The sequence below is a fragment of the Sphaerodactylus townsendi genome, linkage group LG01, assembly GCF_021028975.2.
Source record: "Sphaerodactylus townsendi isolate TG3544 linkage group LG01, MPM_Stown_v2.3, whole genome shotgun sequence".
Lineage (NCBI taxonomy): Eukaryota > Metazoa > Chordata > Lepidosauria > Squamata > Sphaerodactylidae > Sphaerodactylus > Sphaerodactylus townsendi.
This window is the reverse complement of record NC_059425.1, coordinates 111,248,577-111,270,456: the sequence shown is the minus strand read 5'-3', so window position 1 is coordinate 111,270,456 and position 21,880 is coordinate 111,248,577. Positions and strand designations below refer to the sequence as shown.

The following is a 21,880-nucleotide window of genomic DNA, read 5'->3' as shown; positions in this document are numbered from 1 at the left end:
CAGCAATGGCTGCCCCTGGTTATTCAGGTGCATCTTATTTCTCGCAAGTGTAGCTGGAACAGAGCACTCAAGTTCAGTGTAGTCACAAGGGAGCAATAGGGAGACTTATGCTCATATTTTTGTGCTGCTATAAAAGCATTACATTGCCTTGGTATAGGCTTTGTAATTTATTGAGTTCTTATTTAATGTTTGGTTGGTTTGGGGCAACTTGTGAACAATCAAATAATTTAAAAGAGGCTAGCTTACTGAATCCATTTTGTGGGGTATGCTACGCTAATGACCTTTCCCATTCCATTCTTCTTCAGTGACTTAACATATTTTTTTATTTGATACTGCGGGTCTCTGCTTTCTGTTTGTATTCTTATCCTGTTTTGGACTACTTGATCAAAAGACTAACACCTCATTCTTAAATAAGAATATCACTGTTTTTTTCTGAAGTTGCTGTATTATTTTCTTTACAACAATGTTACAATTTAAAGTGTATCCCCGTGAGCCTTGTATGGCTTTGATCTAAGATTAATTTATATGTCTCAGAGTGAGAAGTCTGCTCTGTGTGCACAGATATTCTTGCACATAGTTGAAAATACTCTGCACAGATATTCTTACACATTGTTGAAGGCACTCTTGTGCTTTCAACAAACTTTCGGACTCCTGTGACATAATGCAATCTTTTCATTGCAAGAAAGGATGAAGATCAGTTTCCTGATACAAATCCAAGTTAGGTTCCTTCTGTCTGTATTCTTGTAGATGAGACTGTTAAGTCACAATTTCCTAAATCTTTAATTGTAATATAGTGCTTGGATTTAAACCAACCAAGTACTTATACGATGAATTGGACAGCACCTACTTATGTGAGGGTTAACTAGTAACCTGGGTTCCACAGTTCCATTGGATTCCATATCAAGTAGGAACAAGTTCCCTTACATGAGGTCAGAAGTTTGGAGATATAAAGGTTTCTTCTACAGCACCATCAAGATGTATATTTGATAGCAGCTCCTCACAAGGGCACCAATGACAACATTGCTGGCCCATGCTGAGTGCTGCTATCCTTTCAGCAGCTGAGCTGAGTTAATAACCCTGATGCCTCTGCCACTTTTCTACTTTGCCCTCTATTGCTCATTCAGCAACATCAAAGGTGAAAGCTGGGTATTCACCAGTGAACTGCCACACAATGTGGTGCTTCACTGCTTGTATATCAGCTTAAATCTGCTTGCAGGTTGTTGAGCATGTGTACATTTTCATGGAACAATGGAAAGCACAAAGTCCTGGATACACAGTTCTTGTATTTTCCTTTCAACGTGGTTAGCCACAATGCTAAGTGTCAGTAACAATTTTAAGTCTTTACATTTTTAATATGTCTTGGCTGTTTCTGTATGTTCAGTGCACACTTACAAATGTGATGAGCTGGAAAAAACAACACTGAAGAATGTGACTTGCTTTGTAAGTCAGTTTACTGAGTTGAAAATGTGTTGGATAGTGAGTTTGTGAGAAGGAGATCAATTTGTTTATATTTTTGCAAAGGTATAATTTTATTACTCATTCAAGCAATATTGATTTAATGCATCATAAGCATGTTAGAGGAGGATGCTGATTGCACTGTGGCAAAGGGGGAAAATTAGGTTGGGTTACAACTGCCATGTTGCTTTTTCAGTGTTAATCTGACTCAGTATTTATTTTACAAATAGTTTAAAAGGTAAAGCTGGTTACTTTCATCTGATTAAACTGTATACCTTTTTTTCCTCCTATAAACAATGAGCTCATGTACCATTCTTCAGAGAATCACATAACCAGTTCCATCTGTTCCATTGAGCTTTTCAACCTTTCCCCCTCCAAAAACCAAGGTTGTTTTTTTTTCTAGATTGCAAACTGTTTTTGAAACACAATTCAGCTGCAGTGTTGAACTGAGAGCCAGACTGATAGCAGAGAAAAACAGGTTGAAGCACTTATGATTACATGCAAGTATTGAGCATACTTAAAGGATGGTTTGAGACAAGTTTGCACAGAGTCAGATTAGAAAAGTGTTACTTAGTAAGTTAAGACAAGTGACAGGAAAAAATAATGGTCATTAACTGGTGTGGTCAAGACTAGTAAACTTGTTAGCTTGAGTCCTGCATGTGTGTAATACTGACACTTATTTAAGCTTACAAGAATATGTATTGTTAACCAAGAAGTGTACCTTTGCAAAATGCAAGAAATTTCCCTGCAAATGTATACTGCCTTATTTCAAAGATCAGCTGGTGTGGGTTTTTCTCTCTCCCAGCTTTGGCGCAAGACTCTGGTGATAACGAGCTACAGCTGTTTTCAGTTGGATCAAGGTACAGATCATGATAGTTGATCAAGGTACAGATCATGATAAAGTCGATCAAGGTGTGGATCATGATATAGAATAGGAATTGTCGTTCAATTCTGAATTGAAGGAAAGATTATCATATTTTGGTGTATAAACACTCATCATAAGTCCATTCAGTACCATACCCTAGGCCATTTGAGATGCTGATCTACGCCAAAATGGCCTTGGAGTCCTACTATGAAATTTGTTGTTCAAACAAAGAACTTTTCTAGAATTTTTGTATGCCCTAAGTATGAGCAGAAGCATGCTGGCCCCAATATTCTGTCTATTGCCTGCAGGAAAGGGGCATAGTCTCATTTGTATTCTGTGTGTTGGCTGTGGTCTGGCTACCTGAATACAATTGTGATTATTCATTCTGTTGACATGACAGCTGAAACTGAATGCTGAGTGAGACGTAGCATGTATTGTCTTATGTGTTCAAGCTGTGTTGTTCTCAGATAAGGCATTAGGGAGTGAATGGAGATCTTCTAGTTTTGTTGTAAAAAACCCAGATAATGTATTGCTTGTATGCTATGAAATGAACCTTTCTGGCTATTACAATTGACAAGGCAGAGAGGAGAGAGAGAGGCAAAACTAACAATTGTTTTACTTCCAATCAGTTTCAACACTTGGTCAATACAACTGGTTGCTAGATCTCACCGCAGCGTTTGATGTGGTCAACCACGATCTTTTGACCCACCGCCTGGCCACTTCCGGGGTGTGGGGCATTGTCCTTCAATGGATTGCCTCGTTTCTCTAGGACCGGAGTCAGCAAGTGTGGTGCGGGGACCAAGCCTCCCAGAGGTGCCCTCTTCATTGCGGTGTGCCTCAGGGGGCGCTGTTGTCCCCAATGTTATTTAATATCTATATGCGACCCCTTGCTCAGTTGGTGCGGAGCTTTGGGCTGGTGTGCCATCAATATGCTGATGACACTCAGCTCATTCTGTCAATGGAGGGGGGAGCAGCCACCACCCCAGCAGCTCTACAGCATTGTTTGGAGGCGGTAGCTGGTTGGTTGAAGCAGAGCAGGTTAAAGCTGAATCCAGCAAAGACGGAGATCCTTTGGCTGGGCCGGGGGGGGGGCAGGGGATTTCCAGCCGCCGGTGTGGGAAGGGGCCTCATTGGCACCAACCCCTTCCGTTCGCAGCCTGGGGGTCCACCTGGATTCGTCTCTTTCGATGGAGACCCAGGTGGCCCATGTAACCCGGGTTGCATCTTTCCACCTCCGTGAGGCCCGGCAACTGGCCCCCTTCCTCTCCCAGACGGACCTGGCCATGGTGATCCATGCAATGGTCACCTCCAGATTAGACTATTGCAACTCGCTCTACGCGGGCCTTCCCTTGCGCCTGATTCGGAAATTGAAACTGGTCCAGCATGCAGCGGCCCGCCTGCTTACAGGAGGTGCCATTAGGGATCACATCTTACCTGTGCTGTGCCGCTTGCACTGGCTTCCAGTTGAATTCTGAATCGTTTTCAAGGTATTGGTGTTAACCTTCAAGGCCTTACGCGGTTTGGGACCCTCGTACCTGCGGGACCGTCTGGCCTCATATGTCCCATCCCAGCCTCTGTGTTAGGCAGAGGCCAATCTACTGGTGGTCCCTGGCCCCTCCATGATGCGGCTGGCTTCTACCCTTTACGGCCCTGGCCCCTGCCTGGTGGAATGCTCTCCCACCAACTGTCCGGGCCCTGCGGGACCTTAATGAGTTCCGTAGGACTTGTAAGACTGAGCTATTCCACCGGGCCTTTGGGGAGGCCAGGCACTGATACTCCCTCCCTCCCCCCTCTCCCTGCCCCCCCTTTCCCCCTTTTTTAATAATTGGGACCCTGCTGTCCCCCTCTTAGAAGAGTTTAGCCATTAGACGCCATCTGTTTGGTATTCTGAAATTTTATATTATGATTTAAATGCCGTGTTTAACTTGTACCTGTACTAATTGTGCCACTGTATTACTTGTGGTTATTTGTTATTTATTGGTTATTTGTTGTTGTTGTAAACTGCCCTGAGCCCTCCGAGGGAGGGCGGTCTATAAGTTTAACAATCAATCAATCAATCAATCAATCAATCAATCAATCAATCAATCAATCAATCAATCAATCAATCAATCAATAAAAATACTTTATGTTTCATGGAGGTGTGTCAACCAGGGCTGAAGATAGGAAGTAGAAAACAAGGTGAGGGCAGTTATGCTCTCAGGCTTGTGCTTAAATATGGTTGAATGAATAAGAGGAGAATCCTCTAAAGTACAACATTGAATTTATTAGAGAGGCTTTTTAATAAATTTAAGTTTATTATATTAAAACAAGTAAAAATCAAAGTCTCCGCCTAAAAACAGTTGGTTTGATTATGCATGCAAGACCATCACAACCACCACCACCACCACCACCAAATGTCTGCAGTTGAGACCCCATTGAGACTCTGGCAAAAAAGGACTTTGCAGTGCCTCCAGAAGATTTCCAATAGTAATGTTTGTTAGCATGTGAATTGTCTGGCATTTCCCCAATTTTATGAGAATTTTTGAAATTTAGCATACTTTTAATGAGGTAGGTGCCAGGACATACAGCTTCCAGTAGGCCCAACTGCTAAACAAACCTTCCATCCATGCGCCTCTCCTGCTACCCATGCTTCCCCACCTGTTTATGAGTACTCCACTACCCATACTGCTAGCTAAATATGCTAAGTATTGTTGAAGAAGAGCATGCAGGTGGTTCATGGCAGCAGTGTTCCTGGCAGCAGCCCTTCCAGCTGCATGCACTTTCCAGTTCCATCAAACAAAGAGCATGCAAACTGTGTGGGCAGCTGTGGGTGCAGACAGTGTGAAGGATTCTAAGCAGGGGAAAGATTTACAGACAGAGAGAGACACTCAGGTGGGTGGTGGAAAGGGAAATACAAGGAGGGCAGGCAGAAGCCCTGTGTACTTTCTGCCTACCCCCTTCCCAAAACCTGGAACTGACCCTGACTTGACTTCACATATTTCCTTACAATTATTTGCTGTGACATCTTGTGTTATTTGTATAGCATCAACCAATAATTTTTTAGGTAGGATTATCAGTTTCCCAGGAGTAGTGGGAGACCTCTTGTCGCCTGCTGTCTTTGCCTGCCACTGCTCGTCTAGACAGTGGGAGGAAATTCCTGGGCAAAAGTGGGAGGGGCAATGAGCATCCTCAGTGTGAGAACATTCTTCTACAGCGATGGAGAAATAATGTCATCATCATGCTGTTTAAACCATAGAGTTTTGGACAAATACTTGAGTATTGCCTCCAGGGCAACGATTTCCCTTCTGGATTGTGACGTAAGTGACATCATTGCACTGGGTGTCAAGACACTGGGAATTCTTTCCTTCTAATTGACGTAAAATATATGTAAAATGAAATGAAAAAAAGGGTAACTGTACATTTTGATGTTTGTTTCAGTTTTAGCCCCTCATGTATCTTAGAAGGAGTCAGTGATTACCGATGTACTGCTTGCCCAATTGGATATGAAGGACAGTACTGTGAAAGGTAAGGAAAGGTAGTGTAAGATAAAAATAAGGCTAAATAAAAAATAGGAAAAAGCAAGCATAAACTATTTTTATGTATTGCTGATCAGAAAGTGACATTTATGTAAATTATTGTAATGCAAAGAATAAATGGATGCACATTATCCGTTTATGGGCCATGACATGACAAATATATCTTGTCTGATCTCTCCACATTTTTGTTTGACATCCTTTGTTTACGTATGATGTAGTACATGGTAGAAATTTCAGATGACTAAGATATTATGCAGGCTTCAAGTTAAAATGCATGATAAGAAAAAAGATAAGAACATTCCTTTTACAAAGCCATGATTATATATTTTCCATCTGTAACCATGTTATTTTTATAGCAGTTTGATCAAGGTGTCCACAATAAAATGATTAAGTGGGGGACCTGTAAGGCATTTCCCCCTGTGTCTCCTTCCCACACTATTTTCTGTTTCCTTCATTGTGGCATCATCCAAATCCTCACCCTTTCTTGCTTTTTTAATCTTCTTTCCACCCACTAATCAACCTACTGTTTATCAACCTCCCACCTTCATATATTTTTATTTATTTACTTCATTTATAACCCACGTTTCTTTCCAGTAGAGATCCCAAAAGGTTTACATCTTTCTCGTCTCCTCCACTTTATCTTTATAAAAACTCTACAGGCTGAGTTAGGCTAAAAAAAATTGTGACTAGCCCAAGATCACTCAAGTAGGGCTTACATGGAGGAGAACTGATTCAACTGGGGTCTTCTAGATCCTAGGTGTTTTCCCCACAGACCATATATCCTGGGATAAGGAGGTGAGACATCCCAGTTTGGCCATGACTTTTGCATGGCTTCCGGGCCTAAATTGGGCCCACCCTGCAAGATTTCCCTTATCCTGTGGCTTTCAAAAACCAATAAAATTGGCAGTTCTTTTGAAAAAGTCCGGACTGATCCCGGTCCCATGCAAACATCGCAGGAGATGTACCAGTTTATTTTTCCTGCCTCGCCTCCTGCTCTCCCCTCCCCATATCTACAGCCAATCAAAAAGTCAGAAAAATGGCAATGTTCGCATATGCGCAGGAATCTACGTAAATAATGTAAATGTATGTAAACGTATGTAAACTATGTAAACATGAATGTTCATGTGGAAAATGAAAATAAACTGGGGGCTCCAGTAATTCACTGGAGTTCTTCCTCCCGGCCTGAATGCGCTGGTGGGTCAGCTGTGCAAAGGGAAAAACTGAGATACAAACAACCCAGTATGTTTGATCCTGGTTTTCCCTCGGGATAATATGTCCATGGGGAAAATGCCCTTGTCTGAAACTCTGACCACTAAACAATACTGCTTTTCATGGGATGAATGCTGTTAAATACACTCAAAATTTGGCAAATTGTTTGAAAATATGTTTTAAGAGCATTTATTGTAATTTTATATCATATTATTTACATCTTTGTTATTATATGTAAATGCTTCTGAGGAAAAAATAATCATATATGGTGGAATGTGAGGAAAGGGGAAATATGTCACCTACCCCAAATGGGGACCCTGTTCTCTACACAGGACCATAATTCCACACCTACTACATTCAAGCATTGATGATTCTGATAAGCACTAGTTTGCAAGATGCTAAAACATTGTAAAAATGAATATTGTAAAAGATCTGGAAGACAAATCCTAAAGGCATATTAAATTTAAGGAATAAGGGAAGTTTAGTCAGACAATTTTCAAACATGTAAAAGCATGTTAGAGAAGATTCAATGACTTTAAAGTATAAAGAGAGTAGATTTAGATAAAACATTAGAATAGTTCAGTAATATAATAAACTATTGGAATAGTTCAGTAATATAATAAACTGTTCCAGAAAGTTAGGATATATTCTTCCTTGGAGATTTCTCAGAGAAACTGTGCAGATATAGAATAACCTATTCTGGGATGTAGTAAGATTGTGAGATTTGACAAAATAATCCATTAAGTGTCTTAGAATGATACTGGCTGGTTTGTTTGGTTTGGGTTCTCTATATGATCCTGTTGGGAAGCACAGACCCTCACTCTATGGCGGATTCCTCATGGGCCAAAAACAGCGGTGTGAAAACTATGTCAAATTATTTCAAATTATTTCAAAAAGTTTACACCGTTTTCACACTGTTTTCACACCGTTTTCACACTGTTTTCACACCGCTATTTTTGGCCCATGTGGAATCCACCCTTGTGTCATGTGAACTATATACTTTCTGCATTAATGCTAAGAGCACATAACCCACAGCAAATGTTACATGCATACCCGGAGCAGTCATTCTTCCCTGTGTGCATATAGAGGGTCCTGATAAGTATGTGATTTGGATCTATTCCTTCACAGAAAAACACTTACAGTGGAATTCTTAAAACTGATTTAAATTGTACTCCAATTTTTCAATTGATAGGTGTTCTTCTGGTTATACTGGGAATCCAAAAATTCCAGGTGGATCTTGCCAAGAATGTGAGTGTAATCCATACGGTTCATTGCCTGTTCCCTGTGATCCTGTCACTGGACAGTGCATGTGCAAACCTGGATCGACTGGGTGGAAATGTGCAGGCTGTGAACCCCGACATGCTCGTGAAGGCATAGCATGCGTGTGTACGTATATTAACACTGTTCTAGAATTTGTGGTGGTTTGTTTTTGTTTTCAAATGTGAATTATTATTTTACAGAATCTTTATGATAAAGAGCACCAGCTCTCTAATATCCATGGTGTACTGGTCTGTCACTATTTTGAGCTATGTGGACTAGCTCATTGTACACTCTGATACATACAAAAAAATGGATTCAAAACCCTACAGTTCCATGGAAATGACCCTTTCATCTTCAGAGGTGTATCACAGAGGAAAGTCTGGACACAGTGTGTAACAGACTTTCCTCTGTAATACCCCTCTGAAGATGCCAGCCACAGATGCAGGCGAAACATTAGGAACAAGATCTACCAGACCACAGCCACACAGCCCGGAAAACCCACAGCAAGATAATCTCTGTTTTAGTTGTGTTAATTGCATTATTATTCTAACCAACATTAAGTATAATTTTGGAGAAAAAATGTATTAGAAGTGCTCTAAATAAATAATAATGTAAAATATGAAATATGAATAAAACAGTGGTTATCAAGTTTCAGCCAGTTAAAGAAGTGATTGAAAGGGCTAAATCCCCTCTCTCCTGCTCATATTTGTGCAGTTTATCTTTTACAGACTGATCTTCATCACTTGTGGTGTTTTTACCAGTCAGTCCCATCATCACTGCAAATACATTGCTGAAGTTGATCACAATTGTTATTTCTGACAGTTGAGATCTGTTGGAAGAAGGGCAACTGATGGGGGCCAGTTTGTTGATTCCCACTTCTCAAGCTCTTTTTCCAATCATGCGTTTTAGAGTTGATTAGTTCTATCATTCCTGGAAGCATCCATTATTACTATAAGGAGTCTGTCAAAGCCTACAGTGAATGTTTATCTTGTTTCCCCACTTGAAAAGAAGCAGGCCAGAACAACTCCTTTATTCAGAAAATGATTTACTAGGGTGATACTAACAAACAAGTGTATTTTAAGAATTTATTTTGTTTGTGTACAGTGTTATAAAAGCAACTTTGTTTTTACAAGCATGCTGTCTCATGAGGCATTTCACATTCAGGTAGGTCTGACCTAGAGTGCACTTGCTATGCAAAGTAGATTTGTGGTGAAAATCAAGGTCCTTGCTTTCTGCTAACCCATCATTTAAACATTTCATGATTTTTCTGTTTCATGCATGCCCACAACTGTAATCATCTGAACATAACACTAATACTGAAGACACATTTATACTGACATTTTTGTAGATGAAACCAAGGAAACATGTCGTCATGTATAAATGATAGAATCCTCCTCCTCCAATGTTTCCTGTTGCCCCAGTATATTCCAAGCGCTACTAGAGTCAGAGCGTCCTGTCCGTTTTGCTCATCTGAGGGCTCAACTTGATGTGACTCCTCTTTTCAAACCAATTATATACCATGAGGTGTTAATTCATGTTGATTGTTTGCAACATGCATAACAGGCAATGGTTGTTTGTTCTTTCAGAATATTTTCATGTCTTCATAACTGATACAAAATAATTCTATCACACTGAATTAAGTTAGTTTTCATTTGCATCACATTTTGTGATATCTATTGCCAACTCTTTCTAAAAACACTGAGGTTAGCTAGAAATAGTTTGTTTAAATAAAATACTGTATGTCACAGTTAAATAGGGAAATCTCTTATCAGTTGGTTTGGCACAGCTATCCGTTGATTTAGCAAGAGGGTTTAAAAAATTCTAGCCGTTTAAAAGAAAATAGCATTCTGCTATTTATTTGATTTACAGTTTCAAAATGTCTACCTGACAGATCTGTATGACTACTTGACCAAATAGGATAGATGTTGATATATAAAATACACAGCTCACTGTAAAACCCATATGTTATTTATGGAAATGTGCTTTCTCTTTGTGTTCCATACACAAGCACACAAATGAGAAGAACTGGGCCACTAATAGGTTTTTCTGACATGTATGCATAAAGTTGAAAATATTGCCCCTTTACTAGAGCTATTACAGTGCACTTCAGTTCAAGCAACAAATTAGTGGGAGTGGAAGGCAGCAAGAATTTATTGGAGAAAGGATGTTGCTGAAAATAACATCTCAGTGCCTCCTTGTTCAACTTGACAATTCCCTTTTCACTGCACTAAATCAATTTGCCTTCTGTCCAATGATTTGCTTTGCTGTTGTCTGTATTCCTGTTGTTAAGCCATAGCTTTAGATTCTTGTTGAAACAGTATCAAACATGATTTTTTTAAAATGAGAAAAGTTTCCAGTGAATATGACTATCAGAAAGTACAGGAGGAGTTTAAATTTGTTCATACTATTTATCAGGTTTTTATCCTACCCTTCATCCAAGGAGCTCAAAATGGTGATATACTTGCTCTGTTAGCCTATAAGTATATGGAAGCTGACTTACACATTAGGGTTGCTAGCCAGTGGAATTCAATGAGAGACTTTGGGGGTGGGGACATGGGGCACAGTCAAGTGATAGTATGATGTCACTTCCAGACCAAACCCAGAAGTGACATTATTGTGTCAACATGATGTGCTACAATTCACCAGAAGTTCTATGGTTTTACCATAGAGTTCCCAGTGAACCCTAGAGCATTACATTGCCACAATGATGTTACTTCTGGATTCACCCCAGAAGTGACATCACACCATTGTTCTGACAGCAATTTTCAGCGTATTGTTGCCCCCACTGCCCAACAAGGTGTCAGTTGTAGTCATGGGCTACTACCAGGACATCCCTAATATCTGACATCCCTAACTAACTCACACTTCTCTACCTGTACTGAGAATTGTATGTGCAAATAATTGTATGTGCAGTTCTGCAACCAAATCCAGGTTCATAGCCCTTAAAATAAACAACACTTCTACTAATTAGCTTCTTTGGAGACTGAATGGGCAAATTGAATCGGATTTCCTAAGTCCTTCCATCCTTAAAAGTTTTAACTGGTGAGAAGACAGCTTATTTTATAGGGCTGTACATACACAGTCCTTAAAGTTGCCATATGCCCGCTAGGGGTAGGAGATTCTCTGCCTCTAGCTGCCATCACCTCCTGGCACTTCAACAGCTGCAGGTAAAGCAAACAAATAAATAAATAACCCTTGTTAACAGCATGCTGCCACTTCTGGGCAAAATCAGGAACTGATGTCAGTCCTCTAGAAATCACCATAAATTCTGCGGTTTCACCATAGAGTTTCTAGTGATTTCTACAGAGACTGTCATAAGTTCTGGGTTTTCCAGAAGTGATGTCATACAATTGTCAACAGTGCCCACCACTGTTCCCTCTCCTTCCTTGGTACAGGATGAGATTAAATTTGTTCATACTATTTATTCTGGTTTTATCCTGCCCTTCCCTTGGACTCCTGCTGATTTTCAGGCATGGCCTGGTAACCCTAGCAGAACGTAAGGCTACACATGCACACTGGTAGATTCATGGTAACAAATTTAAGCATGCATATAGTTTCCAGTCAGTGATTTCAATATTATTGTTGAGCAAGCATCATTCACTCACAACAGGCTTGTGGATATAACCAGTTTCCAGGGCTACAATAGTGATGTTTATACAGAAGCTTCAAAGGTTTTGATGGACATTTTGGACAATAATCTTTTGGTATTGTCCAAAAGAAGCTGAAATTGAACTGATATCTCCTTATCAAAAATATGAACTATTGAGGCTACACTGCAATTTTCAGAACATGAATATTTTATGCTTGCCATGTGTTTTTGTAAAATATCTAAAAATTGCTGAATGATGATTATTCCACCATTATGTAGAAGTGCACATTTCATCCAGTAGCATTGTTTTGTTTAAATATTAAGAGAGTCATAACCTTACAAAAATGTATGAAGGTCTTATTTTTAGAGTAGGTGATGAACTGAGAGAATATTCAAATGACTCTAAAAGCATTAATAAATTATATGTTGCACTTTTATCATCATTTGTCAAAATGCTCAGAAGCATTTTGTATACATTATCTCAGTAACAGCCGAACAACTCTGTAAACTAGGCTATCTGATTATGGCCACATCATAGTTGGAAGACTGAAATTGAGAGACAGCTGAGAGACATGCTTGGGCTATACAAGGACATGCTGTCACATTGTTCTTGCACAATGACAGCTCCACTGAGACATCCTAAGGAGTTCTGTAAAATCCTTTTTGTGAATAGAAAATAGAAAACATAGTTTAATCAGAACCTGAATAGTGTTAGGAAGATAGACACTTAGTTTGACATGCACAATTATGCTGTAGTAGTCTGTAAACAATGGGATCTATCGTTTGATAAATTATATCAATTTTATCAGGAGGAGCGCTGGCTCAGTGGTATGGCATGCAGAAGGTCCCAGTTTCAATCCCTGTTAAACTCCAGTTAAATTTATATACATAAGACTACATAAGACCAGGGAATGCTACTGCCATTCTGAATAGACAATACTGATCTGGTGGACCAATGGTCTAATTCAGTAAGAAAGCAGCTTCATGTATTTTATATTTTAATATAGCCTATCAGCACAATTTGTATTTGCCAGTCCTATTTAAGAGCCTTGTCTACAAAATAGGTAAATTAGAGGTTTGATTCACATCAGCTGATCCTCAACTTCAGTTTGTTGTTGAAAGCAAGGTTTGATTCCAAAGAAACGTTTTGACGTGAAATGCATTGGTGTCATCAAATGTTTATATATTTGAAGACTTCCTTTTGCATCTTTGCTTTTATTTTGTTTATATCTTTGCTAGTGCAGCCCATCTGTGCAGTTTGTGATATAAAAGCAATACAATAGAAATCATTAAACCAGCAAGCTATGAAATTTTGCATAATAAAAAACCAGATTCATAAAACTTCATAAAAAATTCAGCAGCTTCTGAATATATAAATTTAATTGCATTTGTGATGGACTGCAGAGAAAAAGTGTGTTTAAAAAGTGCAGGTCTATCTGAAAGCCAGTTTGTTTACATACACACCTAACCTCCCCTCCTCTATTTCTCCCATGCCTTGGTCTTTTCAAAGTCTGTCGCAGATGACCTTTCCAGTCCTTTATCCCTGGTATTCTTTACAGAGCACTGATGTGATACGACCTCTCCCTCTCCCCTTCAGTTCACAGCTGAAATTCCACCAACAAGCCTGTGGTTTGGCCCTTATCTACAACATAGGCGACTTTTAAGTATACAGAAATGAATTTGACCATAACCATCCTGATTACCCTTGCCTTCTTTCACTTGTCTGTATATTTCCCAGCCCCCAAATCAGTTTAGATGGTAGAGTCTTCTGGACAGAACTTTTAATTTTTCTTGACTTTATGCACCCTCATTCCTACGTAGATAATAGTTCACATCATATTGCCTGCTACCAAGTGGTTGACAATTAGATGTGCATATTTGCCAGCCAAGGCTTGAAGCTTTGTTTTTCTGCCTTTTTATTGCATCATTTTTAAAGGCACCAGTTACTGGAGTCAATGGTCTTATATTTTGAAGAATTTTATGGGCACTGTGAAATATTTCTGAGTAGAAATTCCAAGCATCTGCCACAAATATTTAGCAGAAATAAATATTCTTTATTGTCATTCCCTACAGCTTGTGATGATGAGTGCACTGGAGTTCTTCTCCGAGACTTAGACCAACTAAACCAGATGGCTTTGAGTGTCAATCTCAGTGGCCCGCTTCAACCACCATACAGAATGCTCTATTCTTTTGAAAATACAACCCAGGAATTAAAGGTATATTCAAAACCATTGCAAGGTTTGATCTACGCATTGTGGCATAAAAGCCCACAAAAGCCCACATTATTTTTCATTATGCATGGTTCAGAGTTGAAGAAAAAGATGGATAAATAATTCAGTTATTTCAGCCAAATCCTACAATGGTTCTGTAGTTATTACAATTCATTATTGGCAAAGATTAAACAAAATATACAATAGTTTCTAAAGGCACTATAACCATTTTGGTCTACAGTGGAACAGCTAGATATGAGTTCCTTAACTCCTTAGACACCAACATGATTTTCAGAAAAAGAGCTTTCTAGAATCAGAGTTCTTTTCTTCAGATTAATGTTAAAGAATGTCACTTGGATGGAAGGAATTGGGATTGTATGTGAAGATAAAGTTAAAGTCTGTGCAGTGAATTTATAACATTCCTAAATTTAGATAAAGCATCTATATTACATATCAAATGAAGGGTATATCTAACACATGCCTTCATGGTATGCCTTCTTATACAAAAGTTATTATGTAAACTTTTGGATGTGTCTCCAATAACAATAATTAATGTTTAAAAACGGTGAGACAACTGATTCTGTTACTCCCCATACGTTCTGCAATGTGTGATGTAAATTGTCTGATTTTATTCCTTTAGCATTTATTGTCACCACAACGAGCACCAGAGAGACTTCTCCAGTTGGCACAGAAGAACTTGGATACCCTTGTGATAGAAATGGATGAGCTTTTGACTAGGGTGAGCTTAGTGGGTAATGACAGAGATATTGTGTGTGTGTGTGTGTGTGTGTGTGTGTGTGTGTGTGTGTGTGTGTGTGTGTGCCGTCTAGTCACACTTGACTTACTGTAACCCCATATGGTTTTCAAGGCAAGACATGCTTAGAAGTGGTTTGTCGTTGCCTGCCTCCATGTCATGACCCTGGTATTCCTTGGAGGTTTCCTATCCAAATACTGACCAGGGCTGACTCTGCTTAGCTTTTGAGATCTAATGAGATCAGGCTAGCCTAGAGCTATCCAAGTCAGGCAGAGATAGTGCACTTAGTCAAAAAAAAAATAATGTCTTATATGACACCCCATCCCCTTCAGGCTCCACATCAATGGTGAGGAGAGAAGAAGCATTCATTTTTCTTCCTCTCAGCAATGTTTCTCCTGTGCACTCTGAGGTATAAGATTGAGGCCATCCTCATCAGCCACCTCCCAGTCCCATTTAAAGACAGTTATCTACATATTTTAGACCACTTCTCGGAATACTGCACTCATTCTTACATTATTGTATTGTATATTTAATTTATATACCGCCCTCCCCCAAAAGGCTCAGGGCAGTGTACAACTACATGAACTACAGCAGAAGCATAATATCATATAACAATCAGCAATAAACATGGCAACAATAACATAAGATCAATAAACATAACATCAAAAATAATAAATACAACCTCATAAATGTAACATCATAACATAATATCATAGCATTATAAACACAACATTAAACTATAAACAATAGTCATAACTCTGTTGCTCACTCTCTGGAAGTAGCAGAGAGGAGTAGCAGAGGAGAGAAGAAGTGGGGCAGACAGCTCTAGGTGAGTTCTAGTTTTTCTTTTTGGAGGGCTTTTCTCAAAGCCAACTCTTTTAAACTTTTAACAGTGTGTTTTTAACAGGGTTTTTTGGTCGTGTGCTTGTTCCAGGATTCTGAGAGGTGGGCTTGCTGAGAGGTGGGGCTTCCTATTAGCTCTGTTGCTCACTCTCTGGAAGCAGCGCAGGTGTTTTACTGAATAAGAACATATCTTGAGGGATAGTAGAAGTTACTGAAAGCTCAAGGGGGAGGCACTCATTAAAAGTTTAATATTTGAATTTTATTTTCCTCATCTCTCCTTTACCTTGAGCCAGGTTTGAAAGGGTGGTTCTGAGGATTGGGGGCCTGCATGGATGAAAAATGATAAAACATAGTCAACTTTATTAAAAAAGAAAAAGCAAGTGAAATCACTTCTCTTTATCTCATCCATCAGGTGACAGTTGCTGTGGGGAAGGAGAGGTGGGAACATCCCACCACTTACCATCCACTTACACTGGCATGGCCTAAAATTCAACCCACTATTTTGTTACATGTGTGGAAAGTGTGTTGCCTCTAATACTACTCTTAGCAGTGACATTTCAGAATAAGAGATATTCAGATAGCACTTTCTTCTAAAAATATGTATTTTATGGAAAAATGAATAACTTTTAAGGATCAAGTTGTATTCATATTGTGTGTATGACCAAAAAACAATAGCTGCAGTTAGCATTATCCATCAAACCCCAACAAGAAACGTAGTGTTAGAAGGATGCTTGCAAATGTCTCAGTAATGATTATGTATATGAAAACCAGCTGCTGTTATAATTGAAAGTAAGAATAAGAATGATTTATTATACCTAGGTCAATGATTTTTTATAATATCTTATGGTCTCTTCGATATGTTAGGAATAAACTAGAAAAAATGCTGAGAGTCCAGGATAGATCTTTCCAGCATTTAAAAAATAAAAGTAGTAACTGTACAAGCACAAGTTCAGATGGGGACTGAGCAGGGAGAAAGGGGTTTTTAACTCTTTGACCATGTATGCTCAAGCATGCACTGTGATTATTTGTAGAAGGCAAAAAGATGGATGCTTTTCTTCTTTTCTTAAAGGCTAACAACAGCACAAAGGTTGCTGTTTCTGTTTAAAAAAACGCTGAGATGGTCTGAACACTGATTTCACAACATCGCTCCTAGTTAAACAATCAGAGTAGATTTGGAAACCAGATAGGGTGGTAAAGGTTGACGATTAGTTAGATCTCATGAAAGTATGAGTGGAAGGAGCTTATGTCAGAAAAATTTTGCTGCCTTTCTGCTGAGATTTGAGGGGCCATCGAGGGCCTTTTCTGCACACAGCACTTACCGCATTTTTAAGGTGTTTTCGATCCCATCATTTATAACTAATTTTTGGCTTTTTTTTCACACATCTGCTGCAGCAATGATTCATAGCATTGCTGATTCCACAGTCCCAAAAATGGGGGGGGGGGGAATGGCAAGAAACTAGAGATTTAGAGAAGAGGGGCAAAGCAGGAAGGTGGGGAAGAAAAAATTGGCAGAGTAAGCACCAAAAGGGAGGTTGCGTGACTGCACAGGACATGGATAACGGCCCACCATTTTGGCGGGAAAGAATATTTGTTTTAAGTGTGATCACAGTCAGAGAAACTAGCCTGGGATTGTTCCAGTAAAAACAACTTGGTAAAAGTGTATTCACAAAAAATGGAGAAAAAGCTGCTTGGAAACATTTCTGGTCCATGAAGGAAATGTTTTATTATAATCCTGGAAAAAGCTATCAAAACCATTATGGGGCGTGGGAATGAAATCACCTTCCCATGCTGAGGTCATGCTATGGAATGTTAGGAAAGATCCTCTTACAGAAGCCTTCTATTTACATTTTGATCCTGACTTCAGGTGCAGGTAGATTAAACTGTACAGAGGTTTGCTATTTGTGGTGCCTTCCATAACATCCATGCTTTCAACTGTCTGCTCAACTCCTATCATTTGCTGGATTCCTTTCTAAACTTGCTAATTGCAAAACAAGTCAGCATCTGAATGTTTACTTACTTTCCAAAGGAAAAGTATTCAGTACATGTGGAATAAAAATAGCCATAATAAATAGCCTATGCAAAGGAAATGGATAGAAATCTTGGCTTCTTTTAACCAATTAAAAATATTCCTCAGTTAATCAATGGGAGCAAGCAAAAATCTTGGAACCAGGATCTAGGACTCTCGAAGGATGTAGTACTATGCAGGCCACACAGATGCTCAGTAATCTCTGGGCGCTGTGTGTGAATGTTAATTAGTGTGCGTAAGATTTTAGTAAAAAAAAATCCTGTTGAAAGAGTAGACAGAAAAACTGAACGACTTCTGTGAACAGATGTAATTTTGTTTTTGGTTATTATTTTAAATAATATGGATGTTTTCTGTCTATTAATTAGTGTAGTAAGATGCTAATTCTCCCACTCCAGTTTGTGATTCACCAGTTTGCTTCCTGAATTGGCAGGTTGAGCTGCTAATCATAAACATTCTTACTCCTGATGGAGGACTCCAGCTTTCCATTTCAGGTGGCAAGCTCTCTCTTGACTTGGCAGGGGCCCATGATGGAGATTAGCATACCACTCAGGATATTTTGAATACACCAGCCTGTCCATTATATCTCAGGCCATTTCCCGGAGTGGGGGAACCTGGTCAGACACACTCTTTTTTAGTTATCTTATTCAGCTTCAAAATGATACCTGTGCAACTAGAAAACACCATATTCCACTGTGTGGCAAAGGTTTGGGTCTATACATTAAAAGATGCCAGCTAAACAATTTTGTATTCTCTCCTGTTCCAGATGGCAACAGTATAGAATGATCAATGGCAACAAAATCACTTTGTGCCTGAATGACATACTTTCTTTTTCTTCATGTGATTCATCAGTTATAAATTGCCAAAAGAAAATTAAGAAAAGGTCAAAGAGATTTGTGGCACCTTAAAAATACTAATGAATTTGTTGTAGTGTATGCTCATTTTAATTTATTTTTTATTTTATTTATAATTTGGATTTGCTAAACCGCCCACCCCCAGAGGGGTCTGGGCAGTGTACAATATAACATTCCAGTTAAAAACATCATAAAACATTATAAAGCATTAAAACCAACCCGCCACATAATCTAACATAGCCATCAGATGGCGATTAGCTCTGTGTCCCGAAGCAGTAAAGCATACAGATCATACAAGTGTAGGAGATGGCACCACAGGACTTTTGATTTTTTCCCTAATTTATATGTTTGAATTTGGGATATTATTTGTCCAGTGGAATAAGTCCTATGTCTCTAAGAGACACACAGCAAGACAGAAAATCTTATATTAAATACTACATTAGGACTTAAAGCCAATCAAGTAAACTTCATTTAGAAAAGACTGGGATGGGGGGGTGTTATTAAAAATGTCACCTTAGTGACATTGTATGTGGTAAAATCCTCTTGAGATGACACCTCTGTTATTTGTTATTCTTTTTATTAATAAGACTCCGAACTATGCTGAAACTGAAATTTCACTAGTTAATCAGAGGATTCTATTAATAGAAAGTGTGCCACCTAGTGGCCAACAAATCCAGGCTGAGGAGATGATAGTTTTAAGTGCACGTAGGAGTACTTTGAGAGGTAAAACAATCTGGAAAGGACGTGCCCAGGATAGTTATTAATCTTCCCACTATTTCATTTGTTCTTTTAACTTACTACTATATATGTGCTAACAAAATATGGGAAAGTCATCTTGCCTAAAAGGGTTGCCAGCTGCCTACAGAAAAAAATGTCCACTCTCTATCCCTTTGCCATGAAAAGCTTCAGCTGCCCATTTTCACACATTAGGCCTATATTAAAATAACAGGACATTTTTTCTACAAGCCTTCTGGCAACACTATTGCCAAATGTTGAGGAGAATTTTACCCTTCCCTTTCCCCCTGATTTTCTGATGATGCACAAAAATTTCCTTTCCACTTGGAAAGAAAAAACAGTTTGCCTACTCATCACATACACAGTGTTGTAAGCAATCACTTGGCAAATGGTCATCTGTATTTTCCCAGCATTTTAGGTGTCAGCGTGTTTCAGCCATTTATTCCTTCTCATTATTCTTAGTCAAATATATGATTTGGAAAATTAAAAAAAATAGTTCCTCAAATCATGTCAGACCAATTTTTTTCTACCTGTAAATAAATGAAGAGACTTTAGTTCAGAAACAGCACAATCTTATTTCACTTGTTCTGCTCCTTCTCTTTGTAATTTTCACAGCTGTCTAGAACTTCTGCTTTTTTATGTTCCTAAGCTAGTGGGAGTTTTCTACATACGCACAGTTCATTTAAACACTATAATGGAAAATGTACTGCTTGTTAGGGTGGCACCAGGGTAAAAGTCTGCATCCTCACCATTTGCTTGATTTTACATTATTGTGTTGCATTGAAGAGGAGTGATTAACTGTGTCCTGAAAAAAAGATTGGGAGCAAGCCTTCTCTTCTTGTCTCCATTCTGCTATCTTAGGGGAAAAAACTTAAAACCAGGAAATCCTGGGTTGTTTTGGACACAAAATGTCACTGAACCTATCAGATTAGGCCATCCAAAATTGGATTTATATTCTTTTATCAGGGACATTTTAAATTCTAATAAATGCAGCTTCTCCCATTTCAACTATTCACTTCTGCCAATGGTATGGAAATGAGGGGTGGATGTTCAGCATTGTGTGGAATAAGACCTCCTGAGGTAAATTTCTTCAGGACAGGGTTCATGATTGCATTCATGGGTTTGGGACAAGTGCCTGCATTACTGATAAACTTTATTATATTATCAGTACTGTAAGAGACTCTACAGTATCTATTAACATCATGATCCAGAGAAATGTGGTGTGCTCAGGCCATGCTGAAAAGAACAAAGCTTCAATATGTAAAAAAAAAACACTTACATCTCATGGTTTCAGTGAGACTTCAGTATTTTCACTCTGGATTGTGCACCACATGTTTTGAGAATGGTTTCCGTGAACAAAATCAAAGAATACTCCTCAGTTATCTCTTTGTGTCCTGCTTTACTACATGTATTCCAAGAACCAAGAGTAAAGCCTCTGATGCCTCTTTAACAGCAGAAGTGATAAAAATGTAATTGTATACTTCAGGAAAGTGTGTGCCACTTCCAGTATATCTGATCAATAATTCATTGATTTCTTTTTGCTTTAGGTAGGATTTCCAAGTAGATTCAGACAGCTGGAGTGTCTCCTTGTCATGTTCATTAATTACACTTTTCCTTAATCTGTATTGCTAGGCGACTAAGGTGACAGCAGATGGGGAGCAAACCGGACAAGATGCCGAGAGGACTAATGAGAGAGCAAAGAGGCTTGGGCAGTTCATCAAGGGCACCCTTCAGGCTGCAGAAGGTATTGGAGAATTGAGAACATGTCAATAGCTTCTCAAGAAAAGTGAAGTACATTTTACAAAGAACACAAAGCACTAACTGAGAGTTCACAAGCTGAAAGGAATCAGTTGATTAAAAAGATGTGCCCTAAATGAGCTCAGTAAGGGAAACTGCAGCCAACTAACTACAGATGTTCTGCAACCTACCGGGTGCAGTTTGCTATAACTGTTGGTGCATTTGCAATTACGAGCACCGAATAGCAAGAAATTAAATGTGTTCCTTCAGGACCATTCAGGTTCTTGAAGTATAGCTATTATGATTAATTAACTAATGGTGGACTTCTGTTTTACTGTTGTTTATTTTCAAAGCAGTAAAAATGTCATCTGGGTAAAAACTCCATGTAGTTTTAGTATTCTGCCTGGTGAATTAAGAGTACATCTTTAATTTCTCAAAATGGCTTTAAAAGTACATCAGTACTGGCTGTTAATGAACATCTAGTAACCATTTACAAATAACTGCTCACCATACCTGTGTTCTAAGACTGAGACAGCTGTCGAACAGAGAATTGATTCTGTGAACTTCAAAATACAGTGGAAAGCTATAACTAGAAGCTGGGCAGGGGCAGAACAGAAACAGTAACACCAGAGACAAAACAGTTGAAACCAAGTATATCCCAGACAGTTATGAGTGGAAACATGATAGAAAGATTTTCTGCCTATGCTAAATTACAAGAGCAGTTTATATCACCCTGATAATAAATAAATAATAGCATTTGTTTGTACCCATTTGATGCCAATGTAAGTATCTACATTGTTCCGTACTGTTTTCAGATTATAGTTGGCAGAA

The 21,880-nt window shown here is 38.9% G+C and overlaps 1 protein-coding gene across 1 annotated transcript in view; it reads left to right on the top strand.

Moving 5' to 3' along the window:
- The window catches only part of LAMA2 (laminin subunit alpha 2), a 549,054-nt gene that overhangs the window by 407,349 nt on the left and 119,825 nt on the right, over nucleotides 1-21,880 (top strand). Inside the window, exons 30-34 of the mRNA XM_048490901.1 lie at nucleotides 5,738-5,824; nucleotides 8,237-8,292; nucleotides 13,967-14,109; nucleotides 14,744-14,842; nucleotides 20,945-21,056. Of these exons, the coding sequence (XP_048346858.1) occupies nucleotides 5,738-5,824; nucleotides 8,237-8,292; nucleotides 13,967-14,109; nucleotides 14,744-14,842; nucleotides 20,945-21,056 (497 nt within the window). The remainder of the gene's footprint in view (nucleotides 1-5,737; nucleotides 5,825-8,236; nucleotides 8,293-13,966; nucleotides 14,110-14,743; nucleotides 14,843-20,944; nucleotides 21,057-21,880) is intronic.